At 37.0% G+C, this 19924-nt stretch overlaps 1 protein-coding gene across 1 annotated transcript; it reads right to left on the reverse strand.

The window, feature by feature from the left end:
* Positions 1-1130: 1130 nt before the first annotated feature.
* On the reverse strand, positions 1131-19656 carry crfb16 (cytokine receptor family member B16). The gene is made up of 7 exons (XM_056472657.1): positions 19383-19656; positions 17731-17854; positions 11049-11236; positions 10839-10963; positions 7428-7575; positions 5875-6020; positions 1131-3951 (listed from the first exon to the last, which is right to left on the reverse strand). The coding sequence occupies exons 1-7, from the start codon at positions 19549-19551 to the stop codon at positions 3787-3789; spliced, it is 1065 nt and encodes a 354-aa protein (XP_056328632.1). The 5' UTR covers positions 19552-19656; the 3' UTR covers positions 1131-3786.
* Between the last annotated feature and the right edge of the window lie 268 nt (positions 19657-19924).

A 19924-nucleotide genomic window follows, 5' to 3' on the forward strand; every position in this document is an offset into this window, starting at 1 on the left:
TCAAACTCTTGTATAACAGCAATATCACATGAGTAGCAATGCGATGTGGCTGTATATCGTCACTGGTGGGACACAATGCACGCCTCTCACCACAGTGCCGATATACAGCCATATCGCATTGCTGCTCGTGTGATATTGTTTATATATAAACCACCTATTTTCTACCTCTATATGCAGTTTGGCCATTTGTCCACACATAACAGTATCAGGTGACTGAATACGAAATGTTCTGGAGACTCCGGCCAGGGAGAAGATTTTCAGAAAGTTAAGGTGCTGTTTTCTCCTTTCTGATTGGCTAACACAGATTTATTATAAAGCTTTTATTGGCTGCTGATTCTGCACCCCCTTGACTGTGTGTCACACGATCGTTGCTGCTTACTCAAACTGCCAGTTTAAAATGAGCTGAAACACCACAATTCTTGCCATTTCTTCATTCATTCATTTTCCTTCAGCTAAGTCCTTTTTTTATCTGGGGTCACCACAGCGGAATGAACCGCCAACTATTCCAGCATATGTTTCACACAGCGGATGCCCTTTTAGCTGCGACCCAGTGCTGGTAAACAACCATACACTTTCACATTCACACATACTCGTACACTACGGCTTACCCAATTCACTTATACCACATGTCTTTGGACTGTAGGGGAAACCGGAGCACCCGGAGGAAACCCACGCTAACACAGGGAGAACATGCGAACTCCACACAGAAACGCCAACTAACACAGCCAGGACTCGAACCAGCGACCTTCTTGCTGTGAGGCAACAGTGCTAACTACTGAGCCACCGTGCCGCCTTGCCATTTCTTTGGACAATGTATTTGTTTTATGTTTTATGTTCAGCTCATGGGAAAAGAGGAGGAGAAGTGGATCTTGCTGCTTCAACACTTTAATATAACAAAACTGGAAGAATATTCCATGCAACAGCTTCACATAAGTAAAGATAATACTGAACAAAATATTGAAGTCGAAAGCAAAATGATTAGCCCTATAATAATATCTCCAATATTGTTTTCTTTTTTCAAATACTTCCCAAATGATGTTTAAGAGCAGGACAAATACTTTTACAGTGTTTCCTATTATAATTTTTCATTCTTGAAAAGTCTTATTTCTTTCAGTTTGGCTGGAATAAAAGAAGTTTATTTGTATTATTAGTGTTTTTGAATATTATTCAAAAATGCAATATTATTAGTGAACATTTTTTAAATAACCTAACCTGCCTAATTAACCTAGTTAAGCCTTTAAATCACACTTTAAGTTGAATACTAGTATCTTGCAAAATAACTAGTAAGATATTATGTACTGTCGATATGGCAAAAAAAAAAAAAATCATCAGAAATTCATTCATTCATTTTCTTTTCGGCTTAGTCTCTTTATTAATCTGGGGTCTCCACAGCGGAATGAACCACCAACTTATCCAGCATATGTTTTACGCAGCGGATGCCCTTTCAGCTGCAACCCATCTCTGGGAAACATTCACACGCACTCATTCACACTCATACACTACTACACCGGAGCACCCGGAGGAAACCCACGCGAACGCAGGCAGAACATGCAAACTCCACACAGAAACGCCAACTGACCCAGCCGAGGCTTGAACCAGTGACCTTCTTGCTGTGAGACAACAGCACTACCTACTGCGTCGCCATCATCAGAAATTAGTTATTTAAATATTATGTTTAAAAATGTGTTAAAAAAAAACATTTTCCCCTTTTAAACAACATTTAGGAAATAATTGTAAAAGAATTCCAATTCTACAGGAAGGGGAATGCATGAGATAACACAAAACGTGGATAATAAAAACAGTCGAACAACATAAGTAACCGTGGCAGAGCATTCGAATATAGGAAAAACAAGAAAGAAAATAAGAAATGCTAAATAATGATGTAAAAAAACAAAAACGACTTCATGACACTGTAAAAAAGGTTTTTCTTGCTTCAATTTTATCTTGTTTTTAGTCCAAATATCTAAAAAAAAAATAAATCAAGAAGTATTTCCTAGACAAGCAAAAAATATTGTCTGATTTTAAGAAATAATATGCCAAAATTACGTTTTGTTTTTCATTTAAAATGAGCAAAATAATCCTGTCAAAACGAAAAACAAGATTATTTTGCTGTTTTAAACAAGCAAAAGTGGTCAAATACAAAGTTGATTCAAAACAAAAGTCAATATTGTTGAACATGTTCTCAAATTGAATCTTACATTTACCAAGGCAGGTCAAAAATTGAATTCTCAATCAGTGTTTCGTAGACAGAACAGGTATGCAATTGAGGTATGTAATGGCTTAATTGTTATAACACTTTATAGTCGATATTGGTGCACTCTTGATTTGGGTTTCTGAAAACGATACCATCCAAACTGTTTCAGTGGTGACTACAAAATTGTAACCATTAATCAATTCATGACTCTTGATTCAAGAGAAACAACAGCGTAGATCTCTTATAACTGTCCCATTCTCCAACAAGAGGTGAACAGAATCAGATTTATTCCGTTTAAACTTCACCCAAAATGAAAAATTCTGTCATTTATTTGCCTTGTTTTAAAGACTTTCTGCTGAACACAAAAGAAGATATTTTGAGGAAAGATGGAAACCTGTAACCATTGACTTACATTTGTTTTACACTATTATACACTGTAAAAAAAAATGCTGGGTTCCACACAATCGATTTGTGTTGGGACAACATAAAGGAATTAAGTTAACTTATTAGATTTTGTAAATTGAAGTGGATTGAACATAAAATTATTAAGTTGTCACAAAAATTATTTTTATTTCTATTATTGTTATTATATATATTATTACATATTATTATATGTTTTATAATTATTATTATTGTTATTTTATTGTGTTATTTCAACTCGTTTTAAATAGCAAACTTACATTTTTGATGTGTAAAAAACGTCAAAATATATATTTAAAAATGTATATTAAAGGTTTAAAATGCTAATCTAATTAGAACAACATGTTTGGTAAACAGTCTCTCATATAATATATTTACTGAGTCATAAACTAATACTTTATAAACTGCATTGTAGATAAATCATATAAACACATGATTAACGTATTTACAGAAGTAGATTCATTCATTCATTTTCTTTTTGGCTTAGTCCCTTTATTAATTTGGGGTCGCCACAACGGAATGAACCGAAAACTTTTCCAGCACATGTTTTACGCAGCTGATGCCCTTCCAGCTGCAACCCATCACTGGGAAACATCCATATACACACATACACAACACAACGGACAATTTAGCTTTGCCCAATTCACCTATACTACATGTTTTTGCACCCGGAGGAAACCCACGCCAACACAGGGAGAACATGCAAACTCCACACAGAAACGCCAACTGACCCAGCCGAGGCTTGAACCAACGACTAATAATATATTATGTGTATAATATATTAAGCTAACTTAATTATTTTTGCAAATTTAAGTGAATTGAATATAAAACAATTAAGCCCCCCCCCCCTTAAAAAACATATATATAACACAATTGTGTTGTTTCAACTCATTTTCAATAAGTAGTTTGAACAAGCAGCAAAAGTAATTTTTTAAGTGTAGAAGTCAATGGTTACTGGTTTTCAGCATTCTTCAAAGTATCTCAAAATATATACATTAATCTTTTGATAATAAAATACATAAGATCTTTATATCTCAAAATATATTTAGAAGAAAGAAACTGGTAAAGGTTTGGAACTTGAGTGACTATTTTTCATTTTTGGGTGAACTATCCCTTTAAATACCACAGACGGTCCAGCAGTAACCGCAGTACTTCTACAAATGGCCTCCATATCAGCGATGACTTGTTTTGATGTTTTCAGATAATGTTCGTCGGTCATTCCTCTCCGTTTGCATCGATGTGCACTGATGCTCTGCCGGGATGAGCAACAAAAGTGGGTCTGTGGGCTCCGGTGAGACAGTAAACAGATTTGGGGTTCTTGTGGGGCAGTTGTTCAGCTGGAAAAAAAAAAAAACAAGATCAATTTGTAATTCAGTTTACAATTTTTGAAATGAATTAATTTTGTTTACAAATTTTTATTCTTTACGTATTTTTTATGTATATTTTTAGATGACATTTTATGTATAATTGTATTTATTGTAAATTCTTTCTAAAAACTCTACTTTTATATTAATATTATATGTTAGGCACCTAGGGCCTGAGAGTAACGTAATTTCAATTCTCTATATGTCCTGTACATGTGGTTGAATTGACAATAAAGCTGATTTTGACTTTGTTTTGACTTGATTTTGTAACATTTTCATTTTCTTTTTCTTTTTTTTAAGATTTGTTGAACCTAGCTAAAATGTCTTCATCGTTTCCAATATTTTGTTTCTTTCTTAGCATTTCCGATTTGAACGTGTTTTTAAAGGGATAGCTCACCTAAAACAATTCTGTCAATTTATTCACCCTTTACTTATTTTGAGCTTTAAATTTTTTTTCTGTTAAACACCAAAGAAGATATTTAGAAAAATGTTGGAAACCTGTAACTATTGACTTCCATAGTATTTTTTTTTACTATAGAAGATGGTTACAGGTTTTTAGCTTTCTTCAAATTGTCTTCTTCAATGTTCAGCAGAAGAAAGAAACTCATCAAGGTTTGGAACCACTTGAGGAAGAGTGAGTAATGAGTAAATTTTCAATTTGGGGTGAACTACCCCAATTTGTTCAGCACTAACACATATTCCTAATGAACACATTTCTAATTTCTAATCATATTTCTAATGTTTTTCTAATGAAAGAGAAAGGCAGATTGCTGTAAAATGATTTTAAGACTATAATAAGTAGATATCTTATATTTAAGGTTTACAATGCAAATCCAAATAGATCTACTTGTTCGATAAAGAAAGCAAGTCTCTAATATAATAATATCTACTTAATGACTTAGAGAACTTCACAGACTGTATTGTAAGTAAATTAAATTAACATTTGCATATCATTCAATAATATTACTGAAATTAACATAAAAACTGAGTCATTATAAATGTACAGTCATTTACATAAGTAAATAAGTAGACTCAGTGATGGGCTAAAAACAAATCTGTGGAAATCTGCATATTTTGTGCGGGCCTTCTAAGTTTCACCTAAAACAATTCTGTCAATTTATTCACCCATTACTTATTTTGAGCTTTTAATTTTTTTTTTCTGTTAAACACCAAAGAAGATATTTAGAAAAATGTTGGAAACCTGTAACTATTGACTTCCATAGTATTTTTTTTTTACTATAGAAGATGGTTACAGGTTTTTAGCTTTCTTCAAATTGTCTTCTTCAATGTTCAGCAGAAGAAAGAAACTCATCAAGGTTTGGAACTACTTGAGGAAGAGTGAGTAATGAGTAAATTTTCCATTTGGGGTGAACTACCCCAAGTTTTTCAGCACTAACACATATTCCTAATGAACACATTTCTAATTTCTAATCATATTTCTAATGTTTTTCTAATGAAAGAGAAAGGCAGATTGCTGTGAAATGATTTTAAGACTATAATAACTAAATACCTTCTATTTAAGGTTTACAATGCAAATCTAAATAGATCTACTTGTTCGATAAAGAAAGCAAGTCTCTCATATTATAATATCTGACTTAGAGAACTTCACAGACTGTATTGTAAGTAAATTAAATTAACATTTGCATATCATTCAATAATATTACTGAAATTAACATAAAAACTGAGTCATTATAAATGTACAGTCATTTACATAAGTAAATAAGTAGACTCAGTGATGGGCTAAAAACAAATCTGTGGAAATCTGCATATTTTGTGCGGGCCTTCTACGTTTCAGATGTGCTAGGTAAATAGAGGGGTTACAATACACATGAAATACAAATAAAAATGATCATATCAGGAAATCTGTACAATAACTGTGGTTTATCATGCCCTTACCAGTGCACTGGGAATCGGCTCCCTGTGGCAAATGATGTGTTTGATCTGTGGACTAAAGCGCGTAACAGACCATCCCAGAATAAAAGCCACAGCAAGCGATATCACTACGGCAACGCTCACTATCACTGGCATGTCAGATGTCTGCTCTAGAAAGGAAATCACGGGTTAATATGAACAAGCTTGCAATAGTTTTTTCTTCCATCATTTATATCTGTACTAAAATTAAAGAATTGGACACCGTAAAAAAAATCTGAAATTAACAGTTTCGGTATTTTGAGATTCACAAGTGTTTTTCGTTTATTTACAGTTGTGAATTACATTATGGGACCTTGATCTCAGCTCTGTTGACTTTTTCATGTCAACTCTACAGTTTAACGAAGTGACTGTGATTAGAAATAATATATATATATACACACAGAGAAATAAGTCTGTAAAATGACAGAAAATGTACTGGCTGCTTACTGTATTGTAGGTTTTTTTGTAGCGTAATGTACACTACCTGACAAAAGTCTTGTCGCCTATCCAAGTTTTAGAAACAACAAGTAATAGCTTGACTTCTAGTTGATCATTTGGTATGAGAAGTGGCTTATATGAAAGACAAAGGCCTCTAGATTACGCCTATTTTACCAAAATAAAATTTGATCAAGCCTTGATTTTGAATGATTTAATTAGGACAGTAAGGTCTGACTTTGCTTAGACAAAAGTCTTGTCACTTAACAGAAATAATGTACAGTATAGAATATAAAGTCATGGTGCAGTGGAAAAAGAATGAATATTGTGTATGACTCCATCATGAGCTTGGAGGACTGCAGCCATACATCTCTGCAATGACTTTATTAATAAGTCATCTGGAATGGCAAAGAAAACGTTCTCGCAGGACTCCCAGAGTTCATCAAGATTCTTTGGATTCATCTTCAATGCCTCCTTCATCTTAGCCCGGACATGCTCAATAATGTTCATGTCTGGTGACTGGGCTGGCCAATCCTAGAACACCTTCACCTTCTTTCGCTTTGACGAACTTTGATGTTGAGGCTGAAGTATGAGAAGGAGCGCTATCCTGAAAAATGTACATTCTGCTACTTTTCAAGTTATTATTTGTTGCTCATACAACTGGGATTGACGAGAAGACTTTTGTCAGGTAATGTTCAACACCAATCCAGACAATATATAACTTTAAACCAGGGGTGTCCAAACTCGGTCCTGGAGGGCCGGTGTCCTGCAGATTTTAGCTCCAACTTTCCTCAACACACCTGCACGGATGTTTCTAGAAAGCCTAGTAAGTGCTTGATTAGCTAGCCCAGGTGTGTCTGATTGGGGTTGGAACTAAACTTTGCAGGACACCGGCCCTCCAGGACCGAGCTTGGACATGCCTGCTTTAAACTATTACAAAATGTTAATAAAAGTCCATTTTTTTTACTTTTGATAATTAAAAGTTATTGGAAGAAAGATCAAGGTCCCATAATGCAACTCAAAAGCATAAATAATTGGGAAAATATGAAAAACTGCAAATTTACAGATGTTTTTTTACAGTGTAGTCTTTAGTGATCACTCACTAGGCATGATGACACACTGCGTGTCAGTGCTGCAGGTTTTGTTAATTGCGTCCACTAGTGCTTCTGCCTTGAAGCACATCTTTTCTTTCCCTCGATGAGCAGCAATGGAAAAATGATAGGGGTGAGCTCTTGTCAAGTCAGTTAAGGCCTGCAAAGAAATATATCCAAGTCACTATTGATCTAAGTCACTATTCAGGACAAAAAACAGACTTGATATAAACCCGAGGATGGAGTCAGGATAGAAACCCGACTGATGAGAAACTCGACACAGAGGAACATAGAAACCCCACTGCAAGATCAAGATTTTACTCTTAGCTGATTATTGATAAGTAAGAGTAAGAGTTTGGCATGCAGTGCCAGAAGAGAGCCCAGAGCTCGGAGAATCTTCAAGCCTGGGGCTCCCTCCCGTTTCATTTGGAGAGAGGGAAGTCTGAGCTCAGGTAGGTCTCGAGAGCTCCCTCGTATCTAGGTAGGAAAAAGAGGAAGGAGTAGGGGTGGATGAGGGGATTCTTCAAGACGAAGGTGACTAAGGTAAGGAAATCTGGTTATTTATATGTGTTCGAATTCATCTGACTGGTATCATGTGATTGCTAATGTGGGACCCGCTGTGGTCAATCATAAGCATGTGATCCTCTTGAAATTTTATATATATATATATATATATATATATATATATATATATATATATATATATATATATATATATATATATATATATATATATATATATATATATATATACACTTCACTTGTCAGAGTAACACTAACAGAATACAGAAGTATAAATGCACGGCTACATGCAAGTCATGCACTGTGAGTTACAGTGATCACTACACACAGAAGTATAATTGTGCTGTCACCGTTTCTGGTTCTTCCACTTGTGAAATATCCAACACAATTTTAAGACAATTCTTAACTTTTTAATTAAGTGGCTAATTTTTAGCAATTTAGTCAATGTTTTTTTACACCTTTTAACATCATACTTTTTTCGCTCATCCCTAAATGACAGTTAGGATTGGGCGTTTTCATACAAATTAATGATTATAAATTTGTACAAATTACCTACCTTTCCTACAACTAGGGATGCACAAAATAACCGATTAACCATTTACCGAAAGGGTGCATTTGTAACCGATTAATGGTCTCAGTTGAACGATTAAAAAATATTGTTTTATATATTTTTTAAGTTTGGCTGTATAAGGGGCCGATCACAGCGAACGTGCTTATTGCGTTGAGAGGGAGAGAGGCATTGAAGGGTTTACTAACGGCTGCGAGTGTTTTGCACGCTGCTTATGCGCCCTGCACGCCTCGCGTTTTGCCATTGCGCTCGCTCTAGGCCGGAAAGTGCATTACGTCAGTCGTGTTTTTTTCATTCTTCAATCAAATGAAAGCAGAGCCGGGGTTTCTGTTGAGGTGCCTGCAGTGTTTGTGTTGTTAAGACGACGGAGAACTTTTAATGATGGAGGAAAGACTCGTGGTCGCTGTTTCAAGTTTTCCAGGGCTGTATGACTTTACAAATCTTGAATATCACAATGTTATTAAATACTACAAGTATAACAACATGGACAGCAACACTCGCGCACAATAGCCCAGCTGATTCAGTCATTTCCTAGTGACATAAAAGGCGCACTTCGCTTCTTTTTTTCTTGTCAACATAAAAAGCAGTGATGTGCGCCTCGCGTTTTTAGAACGTAAAAGCGTGACCGGTGTGATCGGCCCCTAAATGTGCAACAAATATTTGTTAACTCGTAGAACAGTAACACGTGGCTACAGACGTATTTTGTCGAAGAAGCAGACTGAAAGAATATTTCTGGTCACAGTTTGACACAGTGGAGTAGACACAAACTGCCTCTGTGCTGCCTGGAGCCGCGTCATAAACTCAACAAACAGGCTATTGATGATTTAGTGTACAACCAACAAACCAACCTTTATCCATTTGGAAAAAAATACAGTTATTAATAGTCCATATAATATCAATTTTTAAAATAGCCTAGAAAATAGCCAATTTTTAAAATAGAACATAATCTACGAATGAACAAATCCAATGATTTACTTGATTTCTGCATAATAATAACTCTGCACCAAACTGAGGGTTTCATAATATACATTATAAAACATGTATGCAAAGTAATGCAATATCATATGTAATCAACAAAATTGTTATATGCTATAGTAGCCTACACCTTACTAAAAGTCAACATACGAGCCTTAAGTTTCATTGTCTTTCATCAAACACAGCGCGCACACATGAACCGCGGGTGAGACGGAGGAAATAAGTCATTATGACATAATCTTTAAACTAATGACTTCTATTAAAAATGTTGAAAGGGGTTTTGTGATATAATAATAACAGTGGAGCATATTTTCTGTGGAGCGAATAAAAAAGAAACATTTAACAAATAAAAGCAGTAAAACAGAGATCAAGGAGTATTAAAAGCAAGAGAAAATAAATAGGTCTTTAAAACAGACTTAAACACAGAAATGGAGGGGGAAAGTCTTGTGTCAATTGGAAGACTGTTCCAGAGTTTAGGACCAGCAACCGCAAATGCTCAATCACCTTGTTTTTTAAGGTGTGTTCTGGGCAAGGTGAGTAAATTGAGATCATAAGATCTCAATGATCGAGAGGGGGTATACGGACAAAGCAAGTCAGTAAAGTACTGAGGAGCAAGATTATTGACTGCTTTGTAAACAAATAATACAATTGTAAAATCAATTCAGTATTTAATGGGTCACCAGTGAAGTCAGTGTTTTTGTTTTGTATTCTAAATTTGTCATTTAAATAAAAAAATCTAGGGCAGGCCTATTTATTTTATTCTTGTTATTTAGTTTATTATTTTTGTGCTGTTGGAAACACTGCAGGTGCGTGAAGATGCTCTGTTAAGCTGCTGTTCGCATGTTAAAATAAATCAGTATTTTAAAATGCAATATTTAATGTGTCACACAAAATAAACACGTCAATTATTTTTTAAATAAAAAAATTATATTTTAATATTAATCTGTTAACAGTTATTATTCAGTTGGTAAAATTAACCGAAATGAGCATCCATATCTACAACACATAAAATAGTTATGCTTCAAGGCTTAACTAGGTTAATTAGGCAAGTTAGGGTAATTAGGCAAGTCATTCTATAACGATGGTTTGTTCTGTAGACAAGCGAAAACAAATATTGCTGAAGGGCGCTAATAATATTGACCTTAAAATGGTTTTTAAAACATTAAAAACTGCTTTTATTCTAGCCGAAATAAAACAAATAAGACTTTCTCCAGAAGAAAAAATATTATAGGATATACTGCAAAAATCTCCTTGCTCTGTTAAACATCATTTGGGATATATTGGAAAAAGAAAAAAAAAAACATTCACAGGGGGTATGTATTTAAGACTACAAAAAGAAAGAATGAAATGATCCTCACATTCTGTTCGTCTCCTTCCTTCCAGACCTTAAGCTTTACAGTGATTTCCGACAGATTTGTACTGAAGCGCACCTGGATGGGATCCCTTTCCACATTCACTATCATTTTCGGAGTCAGCAGCACAGCTATTAAACAGCAAACAAAATGGTCAAGTTGAAGTATTTCAGATAGCAGATTTAGGTACAAAATACCAGCGAAGCACTACTCAACTGTCTTTCCTGTTGAAGGTCTCTGGAAGTTGCGTCCACGATTCGTGGCCATCGCAGTTTGTCTTTATGCGAATGCTGTAGTCGGAGTTGGAGGCCAAGTCATGCGTGAGGTCACAGCGGTTTTCTCGAATCTCCTGACAGTCGTATGCGTCCACCCAAGATCCATTGAGTTTGTTCAACTCGTACTCCCTGCAATGTGTAATATTAATTCATCATCAGACTGTCATGGCAGCAGTGTTTACATTTACATTTAGTCGGGAGGCATTCAGTGATTCAAAAAGAAGAGGCAATACATACAAGAAGTGCTAATTATACAAAGGAACTGTTAATCATCAGAGAACTAACAGATGAAGTTAAGAAAGGGGAGTGTTTTTTATATAGAGCGAAGTTTTTATATAGAGAGAAGTTTCTACAGGTGGTTTGTCAAGCCTACTCACCCGTGTGAAGCTCACTTCATAAGTGAAGTTTTAATAAACTAATTTCAAGAGGAGCACGTGATATGATTGAGCACGACTGGCCGCTCATCGGTAATCAGTAATAACCCAATCAGAGTGATCCTAGTTTACTATAAATGGATAATTTTCTTCCTACTGCTCTATCTTCATTTGGAAGAATCTCCCCTTCCACCCATCTCCTCCTTTTCCTCCCTTTTCTAAAGGGGGAGTTCTCGAGACCTACCTGATCTCGGATCTCCTGATATGCTTATTGACCGGGCAGGAGCCCTGGGCTCAAATAACTCCGAGCTCAGGGTTCTCTCCCGGGACAGCATGCCAAACCTGCTTCAAACGCCAAGCATATCTAAGTGGGAACTCTTGAAATGCACATGTGTGTTTTTTAGAGATATGGAGTGATTGTAAGATGAAGTGTCTGGTGCAAATGTGCAAAACTGGTGCAAGTGTGGGTTAAAGTGTCAGAGAGATTAAAGAGCCCATATTATACATGAAATAGGGTCATATTTAGGTTGTAAGGGTCTCCAACAACAGTCTAATATGCATGCAAGGTCAGAAAACACTTTGATGGTCTTATAACCTGCATTTATTTTTACCTAATTATCCCAACGACTCCCATATGAATCGTTCAGCGATTCATTTGTTCCCAACCCCCTCCTCAGCGCGAAGCTAATCTGCGCTGATTGGACCGATGACAGCCTGCTGCGATTGGTCGACAGTGACAGGCTTCAGCACGAGACAGAGTGAAATGCCCAGCTGGTAATCAACTATATAAAAGTAGTCACAGTGCACACGCGCTTCATAGTGTAAGGCTTTTTTCACACACACACACACACACACACAACCCTCCTCAGAAGAACTGGGGAGATCGACGCGAGTCTCTCTCTCTCTCTCTCCCTCTCCCTCTCTCTCTCTCACACACACACACAACGCTCCTCAGAAGAACTAGGGAAAGCGACGCGAGTCTCTCTCTCTCTCTCTCTCTCTCACACACACACAACGCTCCTCAGAAGAACTAGGGAAAGCGACGCGAGTCTCTCTCTCTCTCTCTCTCTCTCTCTCTCTCACACACACACAACGCTCCTCAGAAAAACTAGGGAAAGCGACGCGAGTCTCTCTCTCTCTCACACACACACACACACAACGCTCCTCAGAAGAACTAGGGAAAGCGACGCGAGTCTCTCTCTCTCTCTCTCTCTCTCTCTCTCTCTCACACACACACACAACGCTCCTCAGAAGAACTAGGGAAAGCGACGCGAGTCTCTCTCTCTCTCTCTCTCTCTCACACACACACACAACGCTCCTCAGAAGAACTAGGGAAAGCGACGCGAGTCTCTCTCTCTCTCTCTCTCTCTCTCTCTCTCTCACACACACACACAACGCTCCTCAGAAAAACTAGGGAAAGCGACGCGAGTCTCTCTCTCTCTCACACACACACACACACAACGCTCCTCAGAAGAACTAGGGAAAGCGACGCGAGTCTCTCTCTCTCTCTCTCTCTCTCTCTCTCTCTCTCTCTCTCTCTCTCTCTCTCTCTCACACACACACACAACGCTCCTCAGAAGAACTAGGGAAAGTGACACAAGTCTCCTGTCTCCTAGCTTACGATCGATCGCCATAGCAACGACAAAGGGCAGTGGAACGCGAGCTCACAAAAGCCTTTAACGTTAAATCCGTAAACAAAGCGGCACGCGTCGCGTTTTTAACGTGGCTTACATGTGATAAGAGAATATAAAGAGTAACCGCGTGTACTGTACCAGGTTAACAACTCATCTTTGGGTAGAGACTGTCAATATTATCCATCTGAGCACAGCGTGACTTCATTCGACCGGCGGTGTCTGTGTGTGTGTGTCTAGTGTTTTTTCTGTGTTAGTGGGCGGGGCCGCAGGTTTCAAATCTCCCTGGTTTGCGCGCGTAACTACTGGCGAGGCTTGTGTTTCGTGGCTGCGTCATCGCGAAACACCTAATGACTCGTTATCAAGGCGACTCGTTTGAAGCACTATGAGTCGACTCTTTTATAGATGAATCAATAGTTTTAAACACTGTACACTTACAGATTTAAGCCTTAGCTGGATATTTCACTTCACTTAGAGCTGTGTTACACACTACATGGAAGGGCATTTTCAAAAACCCATAATATGGGCTCTTTAAAGAGTGTGTTTTCTACAGGTGGTTTGTCAAGCCCACTCACCTGTGTGAGGCACACTCAGTGTTGGGTAAATTTACTGTTAAAAGTATAATTAGTGCTCGGCAAAGATTAATCGTGAATAATCGCATCCATAATAACAGCTTGTTTTGACTGAGCTTGCTATGTGTGTATACTGTATATATAAATACACACATGCATGCACATTTTTGAGAAAATGTTTAATAATATTTAGAAACAAATGCATGTATATGATACAAATTATATATAGATTTAAATATCTATACAAAAAAAGTTTTGTATAGTTTTGATTTAACGTATGTATGCATGCGTGTGTGTTAAATATACTTAATCAATATACACTTACCGGCCACTTTATTAGGTACACCATACTAGTACCAGGTTGGACCTCCTTTTGCCTTCAGAACTGCCTTAATCCTTCATGGCATAGATTACACAAGGTACTGGAAATATTCCTCAGAGACTTTAATCCATATTGACATGATAGCATCACGCAGTTGCTGCAGATTTGTCGGCTGCACATCCATGATGCGAATCTCCCGTTCCACTACATCCCAAAGGTGCTCTATTGGATTGAGTCTGGTGACTGTGGAGGCCATTTGAGTACAGTGAGCTCATTGTCATGTTCAAAAAAGCAGTCTGAGATGATTCACGCTTTATGACATGGTGCGTTATCCTGCTGGAAGTAGCCATCAGAAGATGGGTACACTGTGGTCATAAAGGGATGGACATGGTCAGCAACAATACTCAGGTAGGCTTTGGTGTTGACATGATGCTCAATTGGTACTAATGGGCCCAAAGTTTGCCAAGAAAATATCCCCCACACCATTACAGCACCACTACCAGCCTGAACCATTGATACAAGGCAGGATGGATCCATGCTTTCATGTTGTTGATGCAAAATTCTGACCCTACCATCAGAATGTCGCAGCAGAAATCGAGACTCATCAGACCAGGCAATGTTTTTAGAATCTTCTATTGCCCAATTTTGGTGAGCCTGTGTGAATTGTAGCCTCAGTTTCCTGTTCTTAGCTGACAGGAGTGGCACTCAGTCTGATCTTCTGCTGCTTAGCCTATGCGCCTCAAGGTTGGACATGTTGTGTGTTCAGAGATGCTCTTCTGCATGCCTCGGTTGTAACGAGTGGTTATTTGAGTTACTGTTGCCTGTCTATCAGCTCGAATCAGTCTGGCCATTCTCCTCTGACCTCTGGCATCAACAAGGCATTTGCACCCACAGAACTGCCGCTCACTGGATATTTTCTTTTTTTTGGATCATTCTCTGTAAACCTTACAGATGGTTGTGCGTGTAAATCCCAGTAGATCAGCAGTTTCTGAAATGGCTGATTATAAATTTGCGTCAATGATCAGTTGTAAGGGTATACCTAATATAGTGGCCAGTGAGTGTATGTATTACACTCACATATTTTATGTCAAAACAAATTTTTATTTTGGATGATTAAATCGCGATGAATCTTTACCCAGCACTAAAATCTTGACCTTGTGGGAGGAAAAAAGGAAAAGTTGGTAGGTATATATATATATATATATATATATATATATATATATATATATATATATATATATATATATATATCAGCTGTTGAATGTATTATTTATATTTTTTTAATGCAGAAAGTGGGTGTCACGGTGGTGCAGTGGGTAGCACGATCGCCTCACAGCAAGAAGGTTGCTGGTTCGAGCCTCAGCTGGGTCAGTTGGCATTTCTGTCTGGAGTTGGTATGTTCTCCTCGTGTTGGCGTGGGTTTCCTCCGGGTGCTCCGGTTTCCCTATGACTGTAGGTTAATTGGGTAAACTAAATTGTTCATTGTGAATGAGTGTGTGTATGGATGTTTCCCTGTGATGGGTTGCAGCTGGAAGCTGCGTAAAACATATGCTGGATAAGTTGGCGGTTCATTTCGCTGTGGTGACCACAGAATAGTAAAGGGACTAAGCCGAAAAGAAAATGAATGAATGAATGAAAATGCAGAAAGTTGTCTGTAGGGGTTGGGTTCAGAGACAGGGATAGAATGTAGTTTGTACAGCAGATAAATTATTACGTCAATAACATAAAACGTGCTGTGGCGCATGCACTGTACTGCACGTGACAGACTAAATAAGAATGCAATGACTATTTGATGCCAGTTTCCTTAATATGTTCCTGCTTTAAGTAATGGGTGGAGACTAAATTATTATGAATACTTGTTCTACCAGATAGGAGTGGCCCTTTTTTTCCTTTTTCTTTTTTGATAATATCAAAATGCAAGCGTCATCTTGTTCAAAATGTCACTGAACTGAAAAAAATCAATATTGAGATTGATAATGATAGCTGGCTTCATTTAATAACGGATACATTTTGCAAAACTTTTATTTTCTGTTAAGCTATTTTGAAACAATCTGTCTTACAATCACTATATAAATAAATGTGCATTATATATACACCCACCGGCCACTTTATTAGGTACACCTGTGCAACTGTTCATTAACGCAAATGTTTAATCAGTCAATCACATGGCAGAAACTCAATGCATTTAGGCATGTAGACATGAACAAGACAATCTGCTGCAGTTCAAACTGAGCATCAGAATGGAGAGGAAAAGTGATTTAAGTGACTTTGAACGTGGCATGGTTGTTGGTGCCAGATGGGCTGGTCTGAGTATTTCAGAAACTGCTGATCTACTGGGATTTTCACGCACAACCATCTCTAGGGTTTACAGAGAATGGTTTGAAAAAGATAAAATATCCAGTGAGCTGCAGTTCTGTGGGCTCAAATGCCTTGTTGATGCCAGAGGTCAGAGGAGAATGGCCAGACTGGTTTGCAACCTTGAGGCGGAAGACCACACCTGGTGCCAGTCCAGTCAGCTAAGAACAGGAAACTGAGGCTACAATTCACGCAGACTCACCAAAATTAGACAATAGAAGATTGGAAAAACATTGCCTGGTCTGATGAGTCTCAATTTCTGCTGCAACATTCAGATGGTAGCTTCAGAATTTAGCATCAACAACATGAAAGCATGGAACCATCCTGCCTTGTATCAACGGTTCACGCTGGTGATGATGGTGTAATGGTGTGGGGGATATTTTCTTGGCACACTCTGGGCCCATTAGTACCAGATGAGCATCATGTCAATGACACAGCCTACCTGAGTATTGTTGCTGACCATGTCCATCCCATTATAACCACAGTGTACCCATCTTCTGATGGCTACTTCCAGCAGCCATGACATAAAGCGTGAATCATCTTAGACTGGTTTCTTGAGCATGACAATAAGTTTACTGTACTCAAACGACCTCCACAGTCACCAGAACTCAATCCAATAGAGCACCTTTGGGATGTGGTGGAACAGGAGATTCGCATCATGGATGTGCAGCCGACTAATCTGCAGCAACTGCGTGATGCTATCATGTCAATATGGACCAAAGTCTCTGAGGAATATTTCCAGTACCTTGTTGAATCTATGCCATGAAGGATTAAGGCAGTTCTGAAGGCAAAAGTACGTCCAACCCGGTACTAGTAAGGTGTACCTAATATATATATATATATATATATATATATATATATATATATATATATATATATATATATATATATATATATATACTTGACAATAATACTTGACATATTTAAGTGATCTACAGTATCAACCAATAAGATTGTATTTAAAAGTAAATAAATAAAAAAAACTTGCTAATGTTAATTCAATTATTAATGCAATTTTATTACAAAATATATAATTTAAAATAATTCAATAAAATGTTATGTCAATTAAATGTAAAAATTATGTAAAACTGTTAAACTTGTGAACCAAAAAACCCAAAAACTTAGCATTTTTCATAAGATAGTGTCCATTTACATCTTTTAAAGTACAGAAGCACAAATAAGAAAATAAGTCAGTCACCAATAAACCATTCTGGATGCAAAAAAAAAAAACATTGCTTAGCAGTGTACGCTTACGGTACTAGCATAATGCATGATTCCGTGTAATATTTACTCATAAGTTATAAATCATAACATACTGACAGACTGGATTAGCACATCAGCCTTATTCTAACAAAAAAAAACAGCTTACCCTTGAAATTGTACAGTGTGGTTGAAAGTGGAACAGGCTGTTTGCAGTCGACTCCATTTCAAGACGTGCTTCATGTTTACAGAATGCATTGAGATGTTGAGATATGTGGATAGTGAAGCTGAATCTGAAATGGAGGAACAATATTAAAAACTAAAATGGTAGAGTTTCTCATGTTCAGAGCCTGTCAACATTTGTTCACATACTCTGCATCCATTACATACTGTAAATGCACATGAAAGCATTTTTGGAATGCCAAACCATAAATTCATTGCATAATCCTGTTCTCGGGTGTCAAAATGCATTATGTCATCTCTTCTTATACAGACAAATTTAATATAAAATTTCAATTTAGCGCAATAAACACTAAAACATCTCCCACAGTATCATTCATGTGCAAAAAATAACACTTTTAACATTTAATATTAGAATTTTCGTTTACGTTATGAAGCAATGCATGCTGGCACAGGGAAATCTGCTGTAATTCTGATTCAGTTTCAGTTCTGTGTAATCTATTAGTTATTGTAATGTAATGTGTATTTATATAGCCCATTTATTGTGTATGGCCATACACCCAAAGTGCTTTATTATCATACAAGTGAACTATTTTCTACTATAAACAATGAACCTTCACTTTCAGTTAGTACACTGACGTGTCTGGGCGTTTCCCTGTGAACTTCGAGGGTCAGTTCACCCAAAAAACTGAAAAATCAGATATCATTTACTCAAATTTTCTTTTTTTTTTCTTCTGTTGAACACAAAAGAAGATATTTTGAAGAATGTTGGAAACAGGTAACCATTGACTTCCATATATTTGTTTCCACTACTACGGAAGTCAGTGGTAACAGGTTTCTAACACTCTTCGGATTATCTTCTTTAGTGTTTAACAGAAGAAAGAAACATAGCATTTTGGAACCACTAGAGGAAGAGTAAATAGACTGCAAATTTTCATTTTTGGGTGAACTATCCCTTCAAGTAGATCACATTTAATCCATTACTAGTTACTTAATGGACCATCAAGTAATTCTACAATGCTCTTAAAACATATCAGATTTTTTTTTGTTAAATTTATATATTTTAAATACAAAATTATTAATAAATTTAAATCAAGAGGTTTTTGTTTCATTAAAATAACGCTAACACTTAAATTTTTAAGTAACGATTCACACCTTACTATTGATTCATGAGAAACAGATTTTACTATTTACAACGTATAAACACAAGTTATACAGTATAACTAGATCAAGAGGTTCTGTTTGATTTTAAGAAATGCTAACACTTTAGTTTAACTAACAACTTACAACATTTACCTTATTATCTTAGGTTATTTAAGGCGTATTACCTGCCTTTTAGCATATTTAGCACTTAAAAAGTATTATGTTTTTTAAATTCCTAATCCTAAACCCAACTACCAACTATGAATAAGCAGCTAATTAGTAGTTTATTGAGCTAAAAGTCTTAGGTAATGGTTAATAGGCTGTAATAGCCCGAATTGTACATTAAAGTTAAGTGTGACCAAAAGACAACAACTAGATATCAATTCAATGGTGTCAGATTACGAGACCGACTGAAATGCCGTTTAGACATTATAAGGTAATCCAAGAGAGACAAATCAATCACGTTTAAAAGTTGTTGTTTTATCTTAATTGACTTACTGTGAATGGAAAAATACAGAAGCAGAAGAAACAGGCTGTCAATCAAACCGCTGCTCATAACCTCCTCCGGTCTCTCTCTGTCCAGGTCAAACCCTGGCAACCCAGCAGAGGTCAGCGTGACTTTATTCACGTAAAACGTCCATTTAGAAGTAAAAGGTAAGTGTCTCATTCGCTGTGTTTGGAGGTTTCTTCGTGTTATCTCCACCCGTAAACAAAGCTGTGGATTAAATGAGAAACCTGAGACATGACAGTGACAGAAAAGCGCGAAGAACGGAGTAACTCGTCGAGTGAGATATTTCACATCCACTGAAATGAACCTGTCAGACCTGTTCTCAGAAAGCATGATTTATGCTTTATGCAGTAGTATTTCTATGTCACTACTGTAAAAAAAGTACACTATTTGATTTGAAAAGGGCGGCACAGTGGCTCAGCACTGTCGCCTCACACATAATGTCGCTGGTTCGAGTCCCAGCTGGGCCAATTGGCATTTCACCAGCAGCATGTTCTCCCAGTTTGCGTGGGTTTCCTCCGGGTGCTCCTTT

This window comes from Danio aesculapii, chromosome 2 (assembly GCF_903798145.1).
Source record: "Danio aesculapii chromosome 2, fDanAes4.1, whole genome shotgun sequence".
Taxonomy (NCBI): domain Eukaryota; kingdom Metazoa; phylum Chordata; class Actinopteri; order Cypriniformes; family Danionidae; genus Danio; species Danio aesculapii.